Source organism: Macaca nemestrina, chromosome X (assembly GCF_043159975.1).
Source record: "Macaca nemestrina isolate mMacNem1 chromosome X, mMacNem.hap1, whole genome shotgun sequence".
Taxonomy (NCBI): Eukaryota; Metazoa; Chordata; class Mammalia; order Primates; family Cercopithecidae; genus Macaca; species Macaca nemestrina.
Window position 1 is genome coordinate 82106776 of NC_092145.1, and position 26197 is coordinate 82132972.

A 26197-nucleotide genomic window follows, 5' to 3' on the forward strand; every position below is an offset into this window, starting at 1 on the left:
GAAGACTGCTCATTCACTGAAGGGCGGTGCCCTTGTAATTTGTTTGCCTCCCCTTCTGGGGAAAGGCAGGGGAAAGCACCAAAAGAAATGGCACAGCCCAACCTGAACTTACTGGTTCAAATGTTAGCTTTAGCAATAATGATTGAGGAAAGTGAGTCAAGTAACTTGCCCAGTCAAGTAACTTCACCCTAGCAAGCTTTGAAGGCAAGATTGAACCTACTTCCTCTGATCTCAAGTCCTCCAACTGCAAATACAGTACATTGAGAAGGGATATCTTCCCAATTTAAGAACCATATGGGTATTACGAATGTGGAAAATTGAGGTGAGGGACCTGTGGCAGGATTGGTGCTTTCTTTTTTTTTTTTTTTTTGAGACGGAGTCTCGCTCTGTCGCCCAGGCTGGAGTGCAGTGGCCGGATCTCAGCTCACTGCAAGCTCCACCTCCCGGGTTCATGCCATTCTCCTGGCTCAGCCTCCCGAGTAGCTGGGACTACAGGCCCCTGCCACCTCGCCCGGCTAGTTTTTTGTATTTTTTTAGTAGAGACGGGGTTTCACCGTGTTAGCCAGGATGGTCTCGATCTCCTGACCTCGTGATCCACCCGTCTCGGCCTCCCAAAGTGCTGGGATTACAGGCTTGAGCCACCGCGCCCGGCCGGATTTGTGCTTTCTTAACCATGAGCAAGTGTCTAGCCTCCCTTTGAGATTAGCTGCAGGAATAGGTTGCCAATTCCAGAGCATTGTGCAACAATTTATCTTTCTCCATAGCTGAATCATCTTGCCACATTGCATAGGGTACTTGGATAGTGTTTCCAGTTGAGAACCATTCAGCCGTTTGTTACTAGATCAGAAAGGACACAGGAAACAAGACCTTTTCATGTCGTCCAGAATTTAGGGTGTCAATTGGCCAGTCTATCTCCTGCCCTCTTTCCGCTGCCTATCCCTGAAGGCCCAGGACAAGTCCCATTTCTCCTTATGTTGCCAGTCATCATTATCTCACCTTTCAGTCAAGTCCTCTAGCTTCTCCTGTCTATAAACATGTGCAGTTTTCTCTTTAAAAAATTTCCGGGCTCTGACGTCCCCTCAGGCTGTTAGACTAACTCCTTTCTTTCACAATCACAGTTTTTCAAAGAGGAAGCTACATTTAACTGTTTACTTCACTTCTTAAACCCCCACAATCTGGCTTTCTCCCCTGCCTCCATAGGGCACCAGTGAGTTTCTAATGGCCAAAAGGGGTCTTTGACCATTCCTTGTCTTCTTTCTGACATCTTTTTCTCCTCTCAACCCTTATACACAGGCATTTCCAAAAATGACACTCTTCTTCCTAGTTCAGAGGTCCTCACCAGGATGTAGGGTAGGTTTTGTGACATGATCTGATTTACTTATTTTTGGAGGCTCACTCTGCTGGCTGCAAAGATAATGGATTGTAGGGCAGCAAGAATGGAAGCAAAGCCCAGGTAGATACTGCAGAAAGTTCAAGTGAGAGAAAATAGTATCCACACTATAGTGGTGGAAGTACAGAGTGAGAGAAGTGAATGTGTCTAAGGCACGTCTTTGACGTAGAACCGATGGAAATTGCTGATGGACTGGATCTGCAGGTGAAGGAAAGGAAGAAACCCAAATAACTCCCAGGTTTCTGACTTAGGCAACTGAATAGATGTTGGTATCTTTACTGAGCTATGAAAGATAGAAAAGGAGTGGAAAGAACTTGGATGGGGAAATTGGGAGCTTGGTTTTGAAAATGTTGGATATGACTATTAGGCATCCCAGTGGAGAAAGCCACATCCCTTGGCTATATCAGCCACTCTTATGACTTCAGCTTTCTCCTCTTTATATGGAAAATGTGTGTGTGTGTGTGTGTGTGTGTGTGTGTGTGTGTGTGTGTGTCACTGCAATCGTTTAACCCATTAATTTCTGAAATACTTTTCAACACTTTTAAAATCAGAATCCATGTCCATTCTGTCCTACTGTATGAGTTCTTCCTCCTGATTGCCCTCTTTCTTATATTGCTACCTCTAGCTTTCTCCTTACCCAGAGTTTACATTTAAGAGTTTTCAGCAACCCTTTTCCATCTTCCTCCCTCTCACCAATATCCAAGTAATAAAGAAGTCCTGTTGAACCTATCCTGTACATTATTTCTCCTTTGTTCCCATTGCCCCCACCCTAGTTTTAAATCATTATCACTTCTTATTTGGACCATTGTGGCACTCTAACTGCCCCTAGCCTTTTAATAACTAATCTTTCCTACACACTGCTGCTATAGAAATCTTTTTTCCTTACTATTTCTGTCTAAATGTGTTTTCTCATTTCCCACAGAATGTAGTCTATTCTCTTTAGCCTGGTATTCAATGTTCTTCATGATCTGGCCCTTTTAGCTAAACTCGACTAGAATTTTTCTCTTTTGTGTTTTTGTGTATGCTGTTCATTCTAGTCAGCATGCCTTCTCCTGGCTCCTATCAAGCAAAATCTTACCCACCTTCTAAGACGCTCTCAAATGCCACCAAGGTGAATTCTAGTTACCATTTATTAAATACCAGTTATTTAGTACTTAATATTTATTAAGTAGTCTAAGCACCCTACATTCATTGTCTGACTCTGCATTGCCTTTGGTTTCTTGTGTATTTGCCCCATCTTCTGTGTAAGAATGCAAATTCCCTGAGAGCAGAGATCACATTATAATTTATCTTTGAATCCTCAACTGTACTGTACACTTAATATCAGATAAATGTTTGATGAATGAACAACTGCAGACCTTTTAACTAGTTGCTATGGGAAGATATAAATAAAAGAAACATAAGATCTTACATTCTGGTTACAGAGCACATCACCAGAACACCCCCAAGATTTTCAGAATAAGTATTGAAGGGATACAAAATGGAGGGCGAACAAAGTTATATCATAACACAAAGTCATCCTGGAGGAATCAAGTTTATATAATAACGGGAATGTAAAATGGCTTCAGTGTCAGACTGACCTAATTTTGAATTCCTGCTTATCTGCTTGTTATTTTGTTTTTTTAATTTTTTTTTAGAGACGGAATCTCGCTCTGTCGCCCAGGCTGGAGTGCAGTGGCCGGATCTCGGCTCACTGCAAGCTCCGCCTCCCGGGTTTACGCCATTCTCCTGCCTCAGCCTCCAGAGTAGCTGGGACTACAGGCGCCGCCACCTCGCCCGGCTAGTTTTTTGTATTTTTACTAGAGACGGGGTTTCACCATGTTAGCCAGGATGGTCTCGATCTCCTTACCTCGTGATCCTCCCATCTCGGCCTCTCAAAGTGCTGGGATTACAGGCTTGAGCCACCGCACCCGGCCTTATCTGCTTGTTAAGTATGTGATTTTGAACAATTGTTTCTCTCTCTAAACTGCATCTGTAAAATGGGTGTATTGCAACCTCCTTTATAGGACTGTTGCAAGGATGAAATGAGATAATATATCCAATGTGCATGTCACAATCTTCAATAAATGTTTAAAGTCTAAAAAGCAAGCCAGATTTTAAATATAGTAAGGATATTGGGTTGTCCCAGTGGTGTTAGTAAGTCAGTTTAGGTTGCCACGAGAATTGAGGGCCTGAGCACTGGCCACCTTGTTTCAGATCATAGCGGCCTCCAGGAACCTCCAAATGCTGATGGTAATTCTAAAACCACCTCAGATGGTCTTAAACTGGACCCTCACACCAAATCTAAAATATTTCCCTAAGCTGCAGAAACAAAAGGAGGTAGAAGGAGAAGAGCTGCAGTTGCCAAACACCACTGCTTGCAACCTTCCTACCACATTAATGTTCAAGGAGTTACATTTGACATCATTGCTCGATTGGAATCTACCAAGCAATTTCCACTGCACCAGCCAGTCTCTTGGGAAGGTGCTATCAGATTTGCCAGAGTAAATTATTGAGATTGTCAACTTTCATGTGGACATGGATAGTTAATGATGAAAAGAAATGAACTACAAAATTGCATCACAGAATTTACTGTGTAAACTTTTCAAACCATTTGTGCCATTAAATAGCGCCCCCACCAGAAAATAAAAATTTAAAAAAAGCCTATCCTTAGGATAGGCAGCTGATGTAACTGGATGGTGGGGGCTCTAGGTGGCCACATTCTATCTGTGTTTATATGGTTAAATGGATGAAATAGATGTGTTTGCAGATTGAAACAATTCATAAAGAGTTGAGGCTACTTTTTTTTTTTTTTGAGACGGAGTCTTGCACTGTTGCCCAGACTGGAGTGCAGTGGCTCGATCTCGGCTCACTGCAAGCTCCGCCTCCTGGGTTCACGCCATTCTCCTGCCTCAGCCTCCCTTTTTTTTTTTTTTTTTTTTGGTCTTAGCGCTAAAACTCAAAATCGCGGGTATTTTAGTGGTTAGCCCGGACTCTTCCGTTGCTCAAACCTCTGGAAACTACATCTCCCAGCATGCTGTGAAACTGGTCTGACTTCATCTCAAATGGCCCCGTAGGGCAACAAGGATGGTTAGTTTTGACCCTATTTATTTGTGCCATAAAACAATCGATCCTAATTGACAGCTATTTGGACTTTTACATCTGCCAAACCCTTTTTCTTGAACTGTGGTCGCTAAATGAGGGGAGTCTGGTCTGGGAAGTCCCATCTATTCCTTCAATAGGACGGGGAGTGGGGATAGTGTCTCCGGCGATCTCAAGAATAGGAGGGAATGTTGACCAGGGAGCACCGCTGCGGCCGATCAGAGGAGCAGGAACTGGAGCCCTGGCCGAGTCCGAAAAAAGCCAGATCTGGAAGGTGCCTGCGGAACGGTTTTAAGTGGAAGATGGAGGAGCCGGAGGAACCGGCGGACAGTGGGCAGTCGCTGATCCCGGTTTATATCTATAGTCCCGAGTATGTCAGTATGTGTGACTCCCTGGCCAAGATCCCCAAACGGGTAAGAGAAGTCAGGATGAAAGACCATGGGCTTTTGTGGTGGGGGTGGGGGCAGTGGACGAAAGAACGTTAGGAAGCGGAGAGGACACTGGGCTGGGGGAAATCTTCAGAAATTTCGAGTAGCTGTATCAGATACCTAAAGCTGTATCAGAAGGAAGTGTTCTCACATTGTTTCTGAGACCGCAGCATGTCTCTGCGGGACGCCCAACGGACAGGTAGGAGTGGGGGAGGGGGTATACGGAGGCGGGGAGAGGACGCAGTTTCCACTCCTAGGGGACCACTGAAGTCGTGGGAAAACAAGCTGCAGGGGGAAAGTGTTCCATCACCTACCTAAGGCCTGGTAGCTTTCACCTTAGAGATTTTGATACTTTGTATCTGTATTGTCTAAAGTGTATTGTAACTGTTAACAGAAGGGAAGCCAGTTGAAACAAAGTTAATCCGTTCCTTTGTTCAGGATAATGAGATTGACGGGGATTTTGCTGAATTAAACTTTTAAGACTATTTCTGCTTTTTTTTTTTTTTTCCCCCGCTGATGTTTTTAGGCCAGTATGGTACATTCTTTGATTGAAGCATATGCACTGCATAAGCAAATGAGGTAAGTTGTCTTTCTTGAATGTAGCCCTGAAGCTAGGTGTTCCTAGCCTTAATATCCTGCTTCACAGTGGAGCAAGGAAGAGAACGGTCTCTTGAAAAAATTATTTTAGCTTTCTGTGAGAGTATTCACAGTGTTTGTAATCTGCCTGTAATCCCAAGAAAGCTCTTGAAGAATTAAGAAAACTTGGGGGGCCAGGAGCATGGCTCATGCCTGTAATCCCAGCATTTTGGGAGGCCTAGGTGGCTGGATCGCCTGAGGTCAGTAGTTTGAGACCAGCCTGCCCAACATGGCAAAACCCCGTCTCTACTAAAAATACAAAAAAATTAGCCGGGTGTGATAGCAGGCGCCTGTAGTCCCAGCTACTCGGGAGGCTGAGGCAGGAGAATCGCTTGAACCCGGGAGGTGGAGGTTGCAGTGAGCAGAGATTACACCATTGCACTCCAGCCTGGGCAACAAGAGTGAAACTCTGTCTCAAAAAAAAAAAAAAAAAAAAAAAAAAAAAAGAGAGAGAGAGAGAGAAAAGAGAACTTGGGACGGGGGGGTGGAAAGTGCAGGAAGCAGTTAAGGTTCATTAGAAATACAGCTCAATTGCTTGGTTAAGTATCTCAGGGGTAGGTTCAGTGCATTATGGAGATTTTAAGTACATTTGGGTATTAAAACCAGTCTGATACAAAAAGGTGTTCAGCTAGGAGGTGTTCCATTTTTCTTTTGATTTTGTTTCATTCTAAACCAGATTTGAGGGTGTGAGTTCAACCTAAGACTTTTAGACAACCCACCACCGCCACCAAACTTTAATGGGTGAGGCTGGAGACAGGTCAAGACCAAAGAAAACTGCTAAGACTGAGCCAGAACTCAAGAGAGAGCTGTTTCTTCCAAAAACATGAACTTGCTGTTTATTGCCATTTCTGTATTTGATGCCATTGTAAGAGCAAATATAACCTTGCCACATATAGGATTACTTATGACAATTTCTGGCCAAATAGCTAAGTGCCCATACCAGCTAGTGTGCTATGCTTCATTTATCTCCCAGAAGGGAGTGTAATAGGCTTTCAGATTTTATTCTTATTATTAACAAAATCATTTTGTACCTTCTTAAGGGAATTTTTAAGCCTTTTTTTTTTTTTTTTTTTTTTTTTTTTTTTTTTTTTTTTTGGTCAGAGTCTTGCTCTGTCACCCAGGCTGGAGTGCTGTGGCACCATCTTGGCTCACTGCAACTTCTGCCTCCCAGGTTCAAGCGATTCTCCTGCCTCTGCCTCCGGAGTAGCTGGGACTACAGGCACATGCCACCACACCCATTTTAAACCATTTTTTTAACCCATATGGTTTGGTTAACATAGTAACTATATGCCTTCCATTAAAGTTATTTAACATTTCAAAAAATTATTTTATGACGAACAAGATATCAAAGCAAAGCAAAACTGTCCAGTTTGCTTACTGTTAAATAGGGAGGCTTTCAGTAAGTGTTTTTTAACATTTAACAAAATAAATGGAAGGGTACTAGAAGAGGGAGCTTTTAGGACTGGGAAATATGGTCCAAGATATTACAAAATTTTTATTTTAATGGGTAGATTTTTCACCTCTGATGGTATAGATGTGTCTTCTTTAAGAAGCAAGAATTCTTGGGTCATGGCTATGTATTTCAGTTTTGAGTCCAAACCACAGGATTTCTTCCAGCTACCTTGGTGATAGTAATAGCCTGTATAGTCATATTAATTCATCATAAACTCATGGCTGTGTTCCCATTCAGCAGACATTTAAAACCACTGCTGCCTCCCTGTGGCCCAGGTCAGGGCTCCTTCAACTTGAATGTGTATATGAATCACCTTAAAATATGTTATCTTGTTTCAAAATCATCATGTTAAAAATCTTCTTGTTAAAAATCATCTTGTTTAAAAATGATCAAATTCTGACTCAGGTCTGAGGCAAGTCTGAAGTTCTGCATTTCTAACAAGCACCTGGGGGATGCTGATGCTCCTAGTCTACAGACCACCCTTTAAGTGGCAAGGGCTAGAGAACAGTAGTGGCAGCTGTGGGGTCAAGAAGAGGAAATGGGGAATAGGCAGCTAGAGGTTAGATGTGGGAAGGCCTCTTATTGGGTTAGCTCCCTTTATTCCCTCACTCACTTCTATTTGTCATTTTTTTGTGAGAAGTAGGTTGAGAGGTTCCAAGTGAAGCCCAGTTCCAACCATTTTGCCCCTTCTCGCCTCGCTCTCAGAGGCAGATAGGAGGGTTCAAGTCTAGAAACATTACATTTTGAGTTGCCCATTTTTTTATCCGTTAATAGAATGATAGTTATCCACCACGCATTTTTGTATGTGTTATCCTTTTATCTTCACATAAGTCCCATAAAGTTCCCCATTTTACAAATAAGAAAACTGAACTCTGGAACAGTCAACTTACCTGAGGTTATAGAGCTAGTAAGTACAGAGTTAGAACAGGAACCCAATTCTCTGACTCCAAATCTGACTCCAAATTCAAAATGCATGATAACATAGCTGCCTATTAAAATAAAGATATAACTGAAAGGATTAGATAGCCCAATTAGCAACTGGTTCAAATGAAAATATCCCTGCCTATTAGTTTGTCCTGAAAGTTGTAACTCACAGGGTAAAGTCTGTCTGATACCTGATTATTTGTTTAACTTGAATATAATTACTTTTGTTTACCTACCTATAAACTCAAGGGAAAATCTATCCTCTTGCCCCTTATTAATAGAGTCACTACTGTAGATGTGAGGCAGTAAAGACCGCACAGTGCAGTGGAAGAACAGAATGTGTTTATTACTCTAGCCTATTGGAACAAGAAGTTGAGACTTGTATTTTCTTCTCAGACTGCTGGCTTCTGTTTCTAGCTTCTGGCATACAGTGGGTCTGACTCACTCACCTCTTTTTGTTCTCTCTGTTATTATTAGGATAGTTAAGCCCAAAGTGGCCTCCATGGAGGAGATGGCCACCTTCCACACTGATGCTTATCTGCAGCATCTCCAGAAGGTCAGCCAAGAGGGCGATGATGATCATCCGGACTCCATAGAATATGGGCTAGGTAAAGTCATTTACCAGGCAGTGATGGGAGATGGACAGCCTAATTTTTTAATAACTTGTATGATTTTTAAATATTTTTTCATTAAGAAATCATGTGTTAACTGTCGATCTTAATCTTTTGGTTTAGCCTCATATAACTCACTAAACAAGCAAACCATATGAGTTGAGCAAAACCACATGATGGGTTAGATGAAAGAAAACCTTTCAGTTGCTTAGGCCCTATTGGCAGTGCTCAGATCTGGTCTGGCTATATATATGCTGATTTAGCTGTCCTGTGACCTTATATTTTAACTGGAATACAGATTTATGTTCTGGCTAAGTTTTTCTCCCTCATCCCTCATTAAACAGCTGCATTTTTTAAAACTGTAAGTGACCAGCAGGATAGTCTAGAAAAACAGCATGGTTTAGCAGAGGAACATTGAACTGGAGGGTCAAGAGAGCTGAGTCCCAGGCCTGGCTCTGTGTGACCACTGACAAGACATATCACCTTGGTTTCTCTATCTATAGCCTGTGACTAGTTCATCAGGAAGGTTTATCCTTTCTAGCTCTAACCTTTTAAAAAATTATATCCCCAACATTGGAGTTGTTTCTGTCTCACTTGGAGCTGTTATTAGCACAGTAGCCTTTTAGTAGGTTAGGTTGTTTTCACACCTCAACCTATTCCTCCTCTTTTTCCAGTTCATCTTTTAACCACTTCTTCTGATTTTTGCCCTAAGGTTATGACTGCCCAGCCACTGAAGGGATATTTGACTATGCAGCAGCTGTAGGAGGGGCTACAATCACAGCTGCCCAATGCCTGATTGACGGAATGTGCAAAGTAGCAATTAACTGGTCTGGAGGCTGGCATCATGCAAAGAAGTAAGAAAATGACCTTTCTGTTTTCTGACTCTTTCCTTGAGTCAGTTTCTCAGTTATATAAACTCTTATGCTTATTGTATTGACATTTACAGAGAGACGTGTGTATATGTGGCACTTTACAAGGCATTCTGAAGAAATCCAAGTGAAATAGAAAAAAGATTACCAAATATAGTGGAAAGCACACTGCTCAAATTCAGGACACCTGTGCTCTACACCTAGTTTTTCTGCTAACTTGCCTAACTGACTTGGACTGATTACCCTCCCTAGGCCTCAGTTTCTTCATCAATAAAATGAACAAAGGATACAACTAGACAGTCTCTAAATTCCTTTTCCGCTTTCTAGAAATTCCCCTGTCTTCAAGGGACTTACAGTCTAGAAACATTAACAAAATTAGAATAGAGAACAACATTAGCTATGGTACCAATAGAATATGTGTATGAGCTGAAGAGACTTATCAGTAGAAAGAAATTAATCATGGAAGTCTTGGCGGAAGTGAATTTTAGAGCTAGTTCTTAAAAGAAGTGGCAAACAGATTTTTGAAAAGGTGGAAAATTGATGCGAATAGGTTTAAAACAAAAGGCTGAACAATCAAGAAGAGGGCTCATGCTGCCACCTCTAAGGAAAGTAGCAACCCAGAGGTAGATGTCTCTCAAAGACAAAAGGCTTGTGAAAAGGCTCTTCCTAGGTGCTTCTTGGAGTTAGAGGAGAAGTCCTTTGGATTGTTCATTTGTTTATTTGTTTTTTTGTTTTTGAAACAGCGTCTCGCCCTGTTGCTCAGGCTGGAGTGCAGTGGCGCGATCTTGGCTTACTACAACCTCCACCTTCCCAGTTCAAGTGATTCTCCTGCCTCAGCCTCCTGAGTAGCTGGGATTATAGGCACCCACCATCATGCCCAGCTAATTTGTGTATTTTTGTAGAGACGGGGTTTCACCATGTTGGCTAGGCTGGTCTTAAACTCCTGACCTCAGGTGATCTGCCTGCCTCGGCCTCCCAAAGTGCTGGGATTACATGGGTGAGCCACCGTGCCTAGCCACCTTCTAGTGTTTTATGTTAACATGTCAAACTGCAGTAGTCTGTCTGAGAAGGATTGCTGGGCCTTCTTCAGCATTTGGAACTTTGCTTGATATTTCTGTAGTACTTAATCCACATTGAAGAATAAGGATTTTTTAAAACTCTGAATTTATCAATCCTCTGTCTGAGAGAAATGAAGTCACTGTAGTAGTAATTGCCAGTGCATCATTCACAAATCAATTGTTCATGCAATCAACAGTGACCTTGATACTCTTAGGTGCTCTTGAGTCAAGAGAAAACCACACTTTGTTTTTCAGAATAAAACACAGCACAACTTCAGCATATGCAGATTAAGATAATAACAGAATTTTTTCCATCAAATTGACAGATTTTGTGGCCAAGGAAGTCCTTGAAAAAGTTTACTGCTAGAATTTACTAGTTTGGCAACAGAGCAAAGGAAACCAATGTTTTAGTAATGAGTCTTACATGGTCTTAAAAACAGAGACAAGCTGCCTTTTGTTAGCTTTTGCTTGTTTGCCTGCTTGCTTTTTTCTTGCTTTTTTTTTGGTTGTTGCTGTTTGATTATTTTTTAAATAAAGACAATGTCTCCCTATGTTGCCAATCTTGAACTCCTAGGCTGATCTTGAACTCCCAGGCTCAAGGGATCCTCTATCCTCGGCCTCCCAAGGTACTGGCATTACAGGCATGCACCACACCTGGCCTCTTTCTTTCTTTCTTGTTTTGTGTTTTCGAGACAGGTTCTCTCTCTGTCACCAAGGCTGGATGGAGTGCAGTGGTGCAACCATAGCTCACTGCAGTCTCGAACTCCTGGGTTCAAGGGATCTTCCTACCTCAGCCTTCTAGGTAGCTAGGACTACAGGCATGTGCCACCACACTTGGATAATTTTTGTATTTTTTGTAGAGATGAGGTCTTGCCGTGTTGCCCAGGGTGGTCTCAAATTCCTGGCCTCAAGTGATCCTCCCACCTTGGCCTCCCAAAGTGCTGGCACTGCACATGAAAGTCACTGCACCCAGCCTGCCTTTTTTTTTTTTTTTTTTTTTTTTAAGTTCAAAATAAAGACAATGATTGCTAGGAGAAAAAAAATGACCCTCTCCCCTCCCAGCTACAGAATGAAAGGAGAAAATTAAGCTTCTCTGAATGAAAGACTTCTAGGTCCTCTTGGGCTTAGCAAATTGAGAAGAAAAGTAGTGTGGCTTCAAAGAAAAGGCTTGCTTCTATGAATCACATCCAGTTTATTATGCAATTAAATTCACTGCAGAAAGCCTACTAGGGCCTGGGTCATTTTCCAGTGCGGTACTCTGCTTCTTATTACTGTTTTGCTGCCAAAGGAAGTACACTCTGTCTTGACCCAATCATGGCTGCTTCTGGGCTGCACACAGACATGGAGATACCCACATATATCGCCTTAACTGTTTTAGACATCTTTCAGCTGCTCCTGCGTGGAAACGGACATGCCTGTGATAAATATAAATTACAGAGAGTCTCTGGAGATTTCCCCAATTTAGGTCTGAATTCCAGGGTGTTCTTGGCATACCTAGAACCTCTCTGTAGATGGACTACAGGCATTTAGGCTACAAACTTGCATCTAGCCAGCATTTACCTATTATAATCACAATATTTGTTTAAACTTCCCATCCCCAAATATATGTACAGATTCACACGTGCCATTTATTCATTGAACAAGCATTGATTAAGCACCTACTATATGTCAAATGTATGTTTATCATCACCAATAAGCAGAGATATAGAAATTGAAGCAAGATATATTGTTTCCCCTACCAAGTTGAAAAAAAATTTATTTCAAAATATCCAGGTGATGGAAGGATTACAGTGAAATTGGTACAAACCCCTTTGAAAACTTTGGAAGTGTTAAGAATGGGAAAAAATGTTCATACCAGTTGGCCCAGTAACAATATTCTTGGCAGTCTAGTCTAAGGAAATAAACCAATTCTACCTGTAAGAAATCTATATCTTAGGAATAAGACAGCAAATAATTGCATTTGAAAGCTTATGAAGGATGATTCTCAAAGAATATTCTACAAAAGAAGAGTAATGAAGGACTAATGCTATTAGATATTAAGCATCCAAAACTACAATAATGAAAACACTGGTACAAAATTAGACAGATAGCTTATAGTACACCCCCCCCCCAACAAAGAGACCAGTTATATAGAATTTAATCTATTACAAAGGATACATTGCAAGTGCATGGGAGTTGAAGGATCTGTTGAGTAAATGAATGGTATTGTGACAGCTTATACCATTATACACTCATCTACTGTAATAAACTAAAACGAGTGACAGCTAGATTGAAGAGTTAAATATTAAAGAAAGCAAATTTAAAAAACTAGAGTGAATGGATATTTATCAAGCTTCTAAAAGGGAAGAATTTTCTAAGCTTAGAAAGCAATTTTTAAAAATCACGAAGGAAAAGATCAAACCTGAGTGTATAAAATTTTAAAACCAAAACAACTTGGTGCAGCACAGCAACATGGCACAAGTATACATATGTAGCAAACCTGCACATTATCCACATGTACCCTAGAACTTAAAGTATAATAATAAAAAATAAATAAATAAATAAAAGTTTTTTGGCTATTTTTAAAATGAAATGTAAACACAGGCTGGAAAAGCCTATGTTTCATAAATATGACAAAGTGTAGTAGGCTTGTATTATCTAACCCACTCTTACAATATAATGTATAAGAAGAAATCTGCACAAAGAACATGAATAGACAATTTACAAAAGAGTTTAAGTACAACTGGAAAACATCAGAAAATGTTCATCACTACTAATCAAAGAAATGCAAATTAAAACCATTAGGTAAGCTCTTTTTTTTTGAGACAGAATCTCGACTCTGTTGTCCAGGCTGGAGTGCAGTGGCGCGATCTCAGCTCACTGCAACCCTGCCTCCCGGGTTCAAGCAATTCTCCTGCCTCAGCCTCTTTAGTAACTGGGATTACAGGCGTGTGCCACCATGCCCAGCTAATTTTTGAATTTTTAGTAGAGACGGGGTTTCACCACGTTGGTCAGGCTGGACTCGAATTCCTGACCTCATGTCCTCCCGCCTCGGCCTCCCAAAGTGCTGGGATTACAGGCATGAGCCACCAGTTTTTAAGCCTATATTTAAAAGAATTGAAAAAGATGGTACTCAGTTTCCTAGTGAGTGTGGTTTGGAAGAAAGCATTTTGGTAGCCAATGTGTACTAATGCCCTTTGATCGGGTAATCTTACTTCTGGGAATGTGGCCTAATTTTTTTTTTTAATATGGGAAACAAATTATTTTCATGAAGGTATTTATCAGTGTTATTTATAAAATTTTAAAAACTAAAATAACATGAATGCCTAGCAATAAAGGAATGGTGAATCTACTCCCTAGAATATTATCCTATTGTTTTACTTTTTTCCTTCTGTGCAAAAGCTTTTTGTTTTTATTTATTTATGTATTATTTACTTTTGAGACAGGGTCTGCTCTGTCACCCAGGCTGGAGTGCATTTGCATGGTCTCAGCTCACTGCAACCTCTGCTTCCCAAAGATCAAGCAGTCCACCCACATCAGCCTCCTGAGTAGCTGGGACTACAGGCACACACCCTGGCTTTTTTTGTAGAGATGGGGTCTTGCCATGTTGTCCAGGCTGGTCTCTAACTCCTGGGCTCAAGCAGTCAGCCCACTTTGCCCTCCCAAAGTGCTGGGATTACGGTTGTGTGCCACCATGCCCAGCCTTATGCTATTATTTTAAATAATGATTATAAGGATTATAGGGAACTTCAGACAAATACTTCATGTGTGTCAATAAAAAAGCAGGTCTTGGCTGGGCGCAGTGGCTCATGCCTGTAATCCAAGCACTTTGGGAGGCCAAGGCAGGTGGATCACCTGAGGTCAAGAGTTTAAGACCAGCCTGGCCAACATGGTGAAACCTTGTCTCTACTAAAAATACAAAAATTAGCTGGACGTGATGGCGGGCACCTGTAATCCCAGCTACTTGGGAGGCTGAGGCAGGAGAATCGCTTGAACCCAGGAGGCAGAGGTTGCAGAGAACCGAAATCGTGCCACTGCACACCAGCCTAGGTGACAAAGTAAGACTCTGTCTCAGAAAAAAAAAAAAAAGCAGGTCTTAGAAATGCATGCACATTGTAATCACAGCTTTGTAAAACATATATGAAGAGAGAAAGACCGTTGGGAATGATAACAGTGGTTATCTTAGAATAACAATAATATAGTGGCAGAATTATTTTTTCTCCCAAGTATTATTTTTTATTTTTTAATTTAATTTTCCTTTTACAGTTTTTAATTTTTTTTATTTCAATAGGCTTTTGGAGAACAGGTGGTGTTTGGTTACATGAGTAAGTTATTTAGTGGTGTTTCTGAGCTTTTGGTGCACCCATCACCCAAGCAGTGTACACTGTACCCAATGTCTTTTATCCCTCACCACCCCTCATCCTTTCCCCCGAGTCCCCAAAGTCTAATGTGTTGTTCTTATGCCTTTGTGTCCTTATAGCTTATCTTCCACATGAGTGAGAACATACAACATTTGGTTTTCCATTACTGAGTTACTTCACTTAGAGTAATAGTCTCCAATTCCAGGCAGGTTGCTGTGAATGCATTATCTCATTCCTTTTTATGGTTGAGTAGTATTCTATGGTGTATATATACCACATTTTCTTTATCCACTTGTTGATTGATGGGCATTTGGGCTGGTTCCATATTTTTGCATTTGCAAATTGTGCTGCTATAAACATGCGTGTGCAAGTATCTTTTTCGTATAATGACTTCTTTTTTTTCTGGATAGATACCTAGTAGTGGGATTGCTGGATCTACTTTTAGTTCTTTAAGGAGTCTCCACACTGTTTTCCATAGTGATTGTACTAGTTTACATTCCCACCAGCAGTGTAAAAGTGTTCCCTTTTCACCACATCCATAACAACATCTATTATTTTTTGATTTTTTGATTATGGCCATTCTTGCAGGAGTGAGGTAGTATCACATTGTGGCTTTGATTTGCATTTTCCTGATCACTAGTGATGTTGAGCATTTTTTCATATGTTTGTTGGCCATTGGTATATCTTCTTCTGAGAATTGTCTGTTCATGTCCTTAGCCCACTTTTAAATGGGATTTTTTGCTTTTTTCTTGCTGATTTGTTTGAGTTCTTTGTAATTCTGGATATTGGTCCTCTGTCAGATGTATAGATTGTGAAGATTTTCTCCCACTCTGTGGGTTGTTTGGTAATTCTGCTGATTATTTCTTTTGCTGTGCAGAAGCATTTTAGCTTAATTATGTTTCATCTGTTTATCTTTGTTTTTGTTGTATTTGCTTTGGGGTCTTTGGTCATGAATTCTTTGCCTAAGCCAATGTCTAGAAGGGTTTTTCCAATGTTATCTTCTAGAATTTTTATAGTTTCAGGTCTTAGATTTAAGTCTTTGATCCATCTTGAGTTGATTTTTTGATAAGGTGAGAGATGAGGATCCAGTTTCATTCTTCTACATGTGGCTTGCCAATTATCCCAGCACCATTTGTTGAATAGGGTATCCTTTCCCCACTTTAGGTTTTTGTTTGCTTTGTCAAAGATGAGTTGGCTGTAAGCATTTGGCTTTATTTCCGGGTTCTCTATTCTGTTCCATTGGTCTATGTGCCTATTTTTGTACCAGTATCATGCTGTTTTGGAGACTATGGCCTTATAGTTTGTAGTCGCGTAATGTGATGCCTCCAGATTTGTTCCTTTTGCTTAGTCTTAGCTTTGGCTATGTGGGCTCTTTTTTGGTTCCATATGAATTTTAGGATTGTCTTTTTTATTTTTGTGAAGAATGATGGTGGTATTTAGATGGAAATTGCACTGAATTTGTAGATTGCTTTTGGCATTATGGTCATTTTCACAATATTGATTCTACCCATCCATGAGCATGGAATGTGTTTTCATTTGTTTGTGTTGTCTATGATTTCTTTCAGCAGTGTTTTGTAGTTTTCCTTGTAGAAGTCTTTCATGTCCTTGGTTGGGTATATTCTTAAGTATTTTACTTTTTCTGCAGCTATTGTGAAAGGGGTTGAGTTATTGATTTGATTATCAGCTTTGTTGCTGTTGGTGCATAGCACAGCTACTGATTTATGTACATTAATTTTGTATCCTAAAACTTTGCTGAATTCATTTGCCAGTTCTAGGAGCTATTTGGGTGAGTCTTCAGGGTTTTCTAGGTATATGATCATATCATCAACAAAGAGCGACAGTTTGACTTACTCTTTACCAATTTGGATGCTCTTTATTTCTTTCTCTTGTCTGATTTCTCTGACTAGGACTTCCAGTACTGTGTTGAATGGAAGTGGTGCAAGTGGGCATCCTTTTCTTATTCCAGTTCTTGGGGGGAATGCTTTCAACTTTTCCCCGTTCAGCATAATGTTGGCCGTGGGTTTGTTGTAGATTATTACCTTTTATTACCTTAAGGTATGTCCCTCCTATGCCAATTTTGCTCAGGGTTTTAATCATAAAGCGATGCTGAATTTTGTCAAATTCTTTTTCTGCATCTATTGAGATGATCATGTGATTTTTGTTTTTAATTCTGTTTATGTGGTATATCACACTTATTGACTTGTGTATGTTAAACCATCCCTGCATCTCTAATGTGAAATCCAGCTGATCATGGTGAATTATCTTTTGATATCCTGTTGAATTTGGTTCACTATTATCTTGTTGAAGTTTTTGCATCTATGTTCATCAGGGATTTTGGTCTGTAGTTTTCTTTTTGTGTTATGTCCTTCCCTAGTTTTGGTATTAGGGTGATATTGGCTTCATAGAATAATTTAGGGAGGATTCCCTCTTCCTCTAACTTTTGGGACAGTGTCAATAGGATTGGTACCAATTCTTCTTTGAATGTCTGATAGAGTTCAGCTGTGAATTCGTCTGGTCCTGGGTGCTTTTTTGTTGGCATTTGTTGTTGTTGTTGTTACCATTTCAATCTCGCTGATTGTTACTGGTCTTTTCAGAGATTCTTTATGTTCCTGGTTTAATGTAGGAGGGTTGTATATTTCCAGGAATTTATCCATTTCCTCTAGGTTTTCTAGTTTATGCACATAAAAGTGTTCTTAGTAACCTTGAATAACCTTTTGTATTTCTGTGGTATCAGTTGTAATGTCTCCCATTTCATTTCTAATTGAGCTTATTTGGATCTTCTCTCTTCTTTCCTTGGTTCATCTTGCTAATTGTCTATCAATTGTATTTATTTTAAAAGAACCAGCTTTTTGTTTCATTTATCTTTTGTATTTTTTTGTTTGTTTCGGTTTCATTTAGTTCTGCTCTGATCTTGGTTATTTCTTTTCTTCTGCTGGGTTTGGGTTTGGATTGTTCTTGTTTCTCCAGTTCCATGAAGTGTGCCCTTAGATTGTCTATTTGTGCTCTTTCAGACTTTTTAATGTAGGCATTTAATGAATTTGCTAAGAGGCATTACCTTTTAGCACTGCTTTTGCTGTATCCCAGAAGTTTTGATAGGTTGTGTCACTATTATCGTTCTGTTCAAAGAATTTTTTAATTTTTATCTTGATTTCGTTGTTGACCTAATGTTCATTCAGGAGCAGGCTATTTACTTTCCATGTGTTTGCATGGTTTTGAGGGTTCCTTTTGGAGTTTATTTCCAATTTTATTCTACTGTGGTCTGAGAGAGTACTTGATATAATTTTGATTTTTTAAATCGAGACTTGTTAAAGATTTTCTTAAGTGAGACTTGTTTTGTGGCCTATCATATGGTCTGTCTTGGAGAATGTTCCATGTGCTGATGAATAGAATGTATATTCTGTAGTTGTTGGGTAGAATGTTCTATAAATATCTGTTAAGTACATTTGTTCTAGGGTATAGTTTAAGTCCATTGTTTCTTTGTTGACTTTCTGTCTGGATGACCTGTCTAGTGCTGTCAGTAGAGTATTACAGTCCCCCACTGTAATTGTGTTGCTGTCTATCTCGTTTCTTAGGTCTAATAGTAATTGTTTTATAAATTTGGGAGCTCCAATGTACATATTTAGAATTGTGATATTTTCCTGTTGGACTAGTCCTTTTATCATTATATAATGTCCCTCTTTGTCTTTTCTAACTGCTGTTGCTTTAAAGTTTGTTTTGTCTGATATAAGAATAGCTACTCTTGCTTGCTTTTGGTGTTCATTTGCATGGAATATCTTTTTCCACCCCTTTACCTTCAATTTATGTAAGTCCTTATGTGTTAGGTGAGTCTCCTGAAGATAGCAGAAACTCGGTTGGTGAATTCTTATCCGTTCTGCCATTCTGTATCTTTAAGTGGAGCGTTTAGGCCACATACAATGTTAGTGTTGAGATTGAGGTACTATTCTATTCATTATGCTAGTTGTTGCCTGAATATCTTGGTTTTTACAAATTGTATTATTGTTATATAGGTCCTGTGAGATTTATGCTTTAAGGAGGTTCTATTTCAGTTTATTTTGAGGATTTGTTTCAAGATTTAGTGCTAGTTTTAGCAATTCTTGTAGTGCTGGCTTTGTAGTGGCAAATTGTCTTAGCATTTTTTTTTTTGTCCGGAAAAGACTGTATCTTTCCTTCATTTATGAAGTTTAGTTTCACTGGATACAAAATTCTTGGTTGATAATTGTTTTGTTTAAGGAGGCTAAAAATAGGACCCCAATCCCTTCCAGCTTTTAAGGTTTCTGCTGAGAAATCTGCTGTTAATCTGATAGGTTTTCCTTTATAGGTTACCTGATGCTTTTGCCTCACAGCTCTTAAGATTCTTTCCGTCATCTTGACTTTAGGTAACTGATGACTATGTGCCTAGTTGATGATCATTTGGCAATGAATTTCCCAGGTGTTCTTTGAACTTCTTGTGTTTGGATGTCGAGATCTCTAGCAAGGCTGGGGAAATTTTCCTTAATTATCCCCTCAAATATGTTTTCCAAACTTTTAGATTTATCTTCTTCCTTGGGAACACAAATTATTCTTAGGTTTGGACATTTAACATAGTCCCAAACTTCTTGGAGGCTTTGTTCATTTGTTAAAATTTTTTTCTCTTTGTGTTTGACAGATTGGGTTAATTCAAAAGCCTTGTCTTTGAGCTCCGAAGCACTTTCTTCTGCTTGTTCAATTCTATTGCTGAGACTTTCCAGTGCATTTTGCATTTCTCTAAGTGTGTCCTTAATTTCCAGAAGTTGTGATTATTTTTTATTTATGCTCTCCATTTCACCAAAGAATTTTCCTTTCATATCCTGTATTATGTTTTTGATTTCTTTAAGTTGGACTTCACCTTTCTCTGGTGGCTCCTTGATTAGCTTAATAATCTACCTTCTGAATTCTTTTTCTGGCAATTCAGGGATTTTTGTCTTGGTTTGGAGCCATTGCTGGTGAGCTGGTATGATCTTTTGGGGATGTTAAAGAACCTTGTTTTGTCATATTACCAGAATTGTGTTTCTAGTTCCTTCTCATTTGGGTAGACTATATCTGAGGGAAGATCTGGGATTCATGGGCTGCTGTTCAGTCTCTTGTCCCACGGGGTGCTCCTTTGATGTGTCATTCTCCTCCTTCCCCTAGGAATGTGGGGCTCCCTGAGAGCTGAACTGTAGTGATTGTTTTTGCTTTTCTGGGTCTAGCCACCCAGCAGAGCTACCGAGCTCCCACCTGGTACTGGGGAGTGTCTGCAAAGAGTGCTGTGATGTGATCTGTCTTCAGGTCTTGGCAGCTGTGGATACCAGAACCTGCTCCAGTGGAGGTAGCAGGAGAGTAAAGTGGACGGTCCTTAGTTGTGTTTTTCTTCAGTGCACTGGTTTTGTGTTGGTTGGCCTCCAGCCAGGAGGTGGCGCCTTCAAGAACGCATCAGCTGTGGTCCTATAGGGAGGATGCAAACTTGCCTGGGGACACCTGTTTAAGTATTCAGGTTTCTCAGGCAGCGGGCAGGGTCATAGAACTCCCAAGAGATTATGACCTTTGTCTTTGTCTATTGGGGCAGGTAGAGAAAGATCACCAGGTGGAGGCAGGGGTAGGTGTGTGTCTGAGCTCAGAGTCTCCTTGGGTGGGGCCTGCTGTGGGGGAAGGGGGTGTGGTTCCCAGTCCAGTGGAGTTATATTCCCAGGGGGATTATGGCTGCCTCTGCTGAGTCATACAGGTCTCCAGGAAAGTGAGGGAAAGCCGGCAGTCACAGGCTTCACCCCGCTCCCATGCAGCCTGCAGTCCTAGAGGCCGGTCTCACTCCCACCGTTCCTCCCCCGCCCCTACCCGGCTCCCCGCTCCCAACAGCACTGAGTCTATTTCCAGTCAACCAGTGACCAGGGCTGAGAACTTGCCCCAGACCATGAGCCTTCCTGTTGAGAAAGCAAGCCAACTTACAGTTGTTCGGCATCTCAGGGAGCCTGCAGCAGTGATCCAGTTCCTTCAAAGGGTCTGTGGATTTTCTTGGTTTCCCTGGTATGTTTCAGCGGTAGTTCTAGGAGCAAAAGTTCATGATGTGAGTTTCCCCATGCTGTTCTGTCCGTCCGAGCAGCTCCTGCTGTAAGCTAGTCCTGCCTCCTATCCACCATATTAATAGGCAGAATTATTGATGATTTTTTAAACATATTTTTCTCCAGTTTTCAAAATTTCTGTAATGATATTATATTATTTTGTAGCTAAAATTTTACCAAGATAGAAAGAGATCCCCCAAAATTACAGCAAATGTAACAAAGGGTTAAAATCTCTAACTGTTCTAATTGATTTTTTTAAACACTAATACTCAGATAAATGAACAAAAAACACAAATAGACAATTCACAAAAGAGGAAACATTAAACAAGCATGAGAAAATATTTAGCATCACTAATAAATAGACAAATTGAAATATTAGCAGTTAGCCCTTGAACAACACAGGTTTGAACTGTGGGGATTTATTCATATGCAGATTTTTTTTCTATAAATACAGTCAGCCCTCCATATCAACAGGTTCTGCATCTGCAACCAAATACAGATAGAAAATACAGTATTTACCAAATGTGAAACCCACATATACAGAGCACTAACTTTTATCATCTGCTGGTTCCATGGGGCCGACTGTGGGATTTGAGTGTGCATGGATTTTGGTATCTGCAGGGGTCCAGGAACCAATCCCCCACAGATATCAAGGGATTGTATATATATTTTTCCCTCCTACAAATATGAGCCAAATAAAGGAAGATCTTTGAAAACGTCTATTACTCTTGGTAATCTATTCTAAGGAAGTAAACCGACCCAAAATATGGTAAAGATGTGTTTGTGAAGAGGGTACTTTCTCTGTTACTTATAGTAGCCAAAAAAGGGGCAGGAGGGAGACCCAAATATTCAACAACAGTGGGTTAGGTAGTATAGTGCAACATATCCACTTGAAGGGATATTATAAAACCATTAAAAATGGTGGCTATTGGCCGGGCACGGTGGCTCACGCCTGTAATCCCAGAACTTTGGGAGGCCAAGGCGGGCAGATCACAATGTCAAGAGATCGAGACTGTTCTGGCCAACATGGTGAAACCCCATCTCTACTAAAAATACAAAAACTTAGCTGGGCAGGGTGGCATGAGCCTGTAATCCCAGCTACTTGGGAAGCTGAGGCAGGAGAATCCCTTGAACCTGGGAGGCAGAGGCTGCAGTGAGCCAAGATCATGCCACTGCACTCCAGCCTGGGCGACAGAGGGAGACTCTGTCTCATAATAAATAAATAAATAAATAAATAAATAAATAAATAAATAGGTGGCTAGTACAACTGCATAAATAGAAAAAATGCCTCTTATAATGTTGATTTTGTTTTTAAAGGGCAGTTGGCTAAACCTCATATATTCACTCAGATTAGAGTCCTGTAAAAAATATATGCATATGAAAAAATCTTAGAGGAAAATAAAATAAAATGTTAACAGTGTCTTTGTGAGGATGGTGATATTGGGTATGTAAGATATATATATATATATATATATATATTTTTTTTTTTTTTTTTTTTTTTCCTGAGACAAGAGTTTCACTTTGTCACATAGGCTGGAGTGCAGTGGCACAATCGTGGTGTACTGCAACCACAGCTTTCTGTGCTCAAGTGATCCTCTCACCTCAGCCAAGTAGCTGGGACCACAGCTGCACACCACCACACCTGGCTAAATTTTTTTTTTCTTTTTTTTTTTGAGATGGAGTTTCGCTCTTGTTGCCCAGGCTGGAGTGTAATGGCGCGACCTTGGCTCACTGCAACCTCCATCTCCCGGGTTCAAGTGATTCTCCTGCCTCAGCCTCCCGAGTCGCTGGGACTACAGGCACATGCCACCACACCTGGCTAATTTTTGTACTTTTAGTAGAGATGGCGTTTTGCTATTTTGGCCAGGCTGATCTCGAACTCCTGACCTCAGGTGACCTGCCTGCCTCAGCCTCCCAAGGTGCTGAGATGACAGGCATGAGCCACTGTGCCTGGGCCACCTGGCTAAATTAAAAATTTTTTTTTGTACAGATGGGGGTCTCCTTATGTTGCCTAGGCTGGTCTCGAACTCCTGGCCTCAGGTGATCCTCCCACCTCAGCTTCCCAGAGTGCTAGAATTACAGGCGTGAGCCACAGCATCCAGTCCTATATTTTTATATGTGCACACTTATATAATATACCCACATCTTTTCTTTTTCCTATATTTTCTCTAACGTGATTGTATTACTTTTATAAACAAAACTTTTTATGATAAAAACTGCTGGAAACAAGGCAGGAAGTAGTTATAATGCAGTGTGTTCAGAGTGCTAGCATTACATACAAGGTAGTGTGGGGTACAGAATTAGGAATAGGAGTTTGCTTTCCCATTGGTGGGGATAGAAAATTCCAAGCAGAGGAAATAATGAAAGTCTGGCAGCAAGAAAGTACAGAACATTTGTAGAATCACAGGTAGTGAAATGTGGCCAGAGTCTGAGGGCAAATAGGACAAGGTCAGATTATAAAGGTTTTATAAGCTATGCTGAGGAATTGGACTTTTTTCTGTGGTTGATGGGAATTTACTAAAGAATTTTAGGGAGGACTGAAAATGTACTGGTTGGATTGGAGGGAACTGAGACTGGAAGCAGAGGAGGATTTCACAATCAATCAATTAACAAACATCTATTAAACTCCTTCTGTATGCCTGGCACTGAGGAAACAAAGAGGTATACAGAAGGTTCTTATTACTCGAGGGCAGTTGGTATTGCACAAAAGGCCACTAGTGAATTTATTTAAAAAGGGGGCCAAAATTTTAGAGTAATAGTGGAAGGAGTAGGGTTTGATTAGGATGCTAGCTTGAATAACTAAAAGCTATTGACTACATATTTTGTCTCATTTAATAAAATTGAGTGCGAGATATAACGATGCATTAATTCTTAAAACAAAAAATATATAAAGGATTCATGGCTTTTGTTTTGGGCCTAATTTTTCAAACAAAATTCCATGATATTTCAAGATGGTGTGTTTCACTTCCTGTGAGATATTTGTAGTATGATCTTTAAGAGGGTTGATTTTGCCAAAATATTCAAGGACTTCATTAGTGTTCCCAAAGACTTTTCCTTAATCACTTGGTATTCAAGTCATTCTGTTTTGAACCACTTTTAAAATCATTATTCATATTTATTTTTCTCCTCTACAATTGTGGACTGGTCTACCAGATCCTCATCAGTTGTTTTTTTTTGTTTTGTTTTGTTTTTTGTTTTTGTTTTTGTTTTTTTAGGTATCTGGGTGTTCATTTTATTATTATTCTCTTTTTTTATTATTATTATACTTTAAGTTCTAGGGTACATGTGCACAACGTGCAGGTTTGTTACATATGTATACCTGTGCCATGTTGGTGTGCTGCACCCATCAACTCGTCAGCACCCATCAACTCGTCATTTACATCAGGTATAACTCCCAATGCCATCCCTCCCCCCTCCCCTCTCCCCATGATAGGCCCCGGTGTGTGATGTTCTCCTTCCCGAGTCCAAGTGATCTCATTGTTCAATTCCCACCTATGAGTGAAAACATGCGGTGTTTGGTTTTCTGTTCTTGCAATAGTTTGCTGAGAATGATGGTTTCCAGCTGCATCCATGTCCCTACAAAGGACACAAACTCATCCTTTTTTATGGCTGCATAGTATTCCATGGTGTATATGTGCCACATTTTCTTAATCCAGTCTGTCACTGATGGCCATTTGGGTTGATTCCAAGTCTTTGCTATTGTGAATAGTGCCGCAATAAACCGCACTTTTGTGTGTGTGTGTGTGTGTGTGTGTGCTGACTTCAAGATATCCAGCATCTTTTTATAAGATTTGTAATTTTACTTTCTGACAGATTTGCATTGAATTGCTAGCTGATATACCTGACAATCCATGAGAGACAAAATGACTGAACAGATGGATGGGATTAGATTCTGGTATTTAAAGGAGTGGGTTCTTTGAGCTGGGACTGATATAAGTGGTCAGTTCATCAGCAAACACTTGAGGGCAGTTGGTACTGCACAAAAGGCCATTAGTGAATTTATTTAAAAGGGGGACCAGAATTTTAGAGGAGTAGTGGAAGGGATAGGGTTACGACAGCTTTTGTATCCTTAGAAAACCTCAAAGCCTGGGTACTGCTGGAGCTAAGATAATAAATTCTCAGTAATAAGATCTGCCTATTTCAGCAAAGGTCTAGTGCAGTGTTTTTCAAACCAGGGACTGCAACTTGTTAATGGACATTATATCAATTTAGTGGGCTACCACCAGCTTTCTTTCATATCAAGGTGGGTTTCGTGAAACTTGTTCTGGTGTGTTTGTGTGTGTGTATGTGTTTGTGTGTGTGTGTGTTTGTAGGTACTAGGTCACAGTGTAAAATATCAAGCCACTGTAGAGTAGAATGACTGTGAACGTTAAAGGAAGACCTGGATGTAAATTCAGGCTCCACCACTTACTAGTTATGTGTATAACCTCAGGGTTATTCCGGGAACAGCATGTGCAGATGCTTGAGGTGTGAAAGTTGTTGGGGTACTTCCAAGTCTGTCATTAAAGCTGGAACCATAGGTTCCTATAGATAAATGGCCAGAGATAAGGTTGGAGAGGTAAAAAGAGTCCTTGAATGCCAAGCTAAACAGCTTGTCTTGGCAAACTCTTCAGGAAGAATGTTCCTCTGTATCCTCAGAGGAACACTAAGCAGTCGGTACAAATTATTATCTCTATTTTACACATGGAAGTACAGAGAGGTTAAATGACTTGCTGAAGGTTAGTAAGTAGCCAAGTTGGGATTCAAACCCAGGCAATCTGATTCTTCAAGCTGACTATTTAACCACTGTACTACACTTACTACACTACCTTAATAAATAGGAATAGGTGGTGGTGTGCATCAGAGGTAATATATAGGGAAATTTGATATCCAGATTTGGAAATGGAAGTAGAAGCTGGAACTGGAGATAGATGTGTTGCCAGTGTATCAAGTGGTGGTGCAAACCATGAAAATGGATGGGATTACTTAGGGAAAAGGTAGATAATAAGGAGAAAATGAAAGTAGAGCCTAGAACCCCAAGAGGCACCAACTTGTGATGGGCAAGCAGAAGAGGCTCCAGTTGATTCAGCTGAAAAGCAACAATCAAGGCTAGCCACATAATCAAAATAGAAAGGGGTCATGGAATCCCAAGGGGGCAGAAGAGTTTAAGGAAGAAAAGAGTTCTCAACAGTTTAATGTACCACAAAGAGGCAATCTAGATAGGTACTGAAGTGTCGATCGTATTTGACAATTAAGATGGCCATTAATGACCTTGGTCAGAGAACTTTCTAGAAAGTGATGGAAGTATACCTCAAACCATTGAGGAGTGAGTAGGAACTAAGGAAATAGGAAAGGAAAACTACTCTGTCCAGAGG

General features: G+C 40.3%; 1 protein-coding gene across 6 annotated transcripts in view; it reads left to right on the top strand.

Moving 5' to 3' along the window:
• Nucleotides 1-4444: 4444 nt before the first annotated feature.
• The window catches only part of LOC105464741 (histone deacetylase 8), a 275966-nt gene continuing 254213 nt past the window's right edge, over nt 4445-26197 (top strand). Inside the window, exons 1-5 of one of the 6 annotated variants that reach the window (XM_011712794.2) lie at nt 4445-4884; nt 5426-5478; nt 8390-8520; nt 9236-9377; nt 9470-22283. In XM_011712794.2, the coding sequence (XP_011711096.1) occupies nt 4660-4884; nt 5426-5478; nt 8390-8520; nt 9236-9377; nt 9470-9509 (591 nt within the window). In that variant the 5' untranslated portion in view covers nt 4445-4659 and the 3' untranslated portion in view covers nt 9510-22283. Of the gene's footprint in view, nt 4885-5425; nt 5479-8389; nt 8521-9235; nt 9378-9469; nt 22284-26197 lie in introns of those variants that run through there. The other 5 variants (XM_011712792.2, XM_071089069.1, XM_071089065.1 and 2 more) reach the window with 5 other exon arrangements.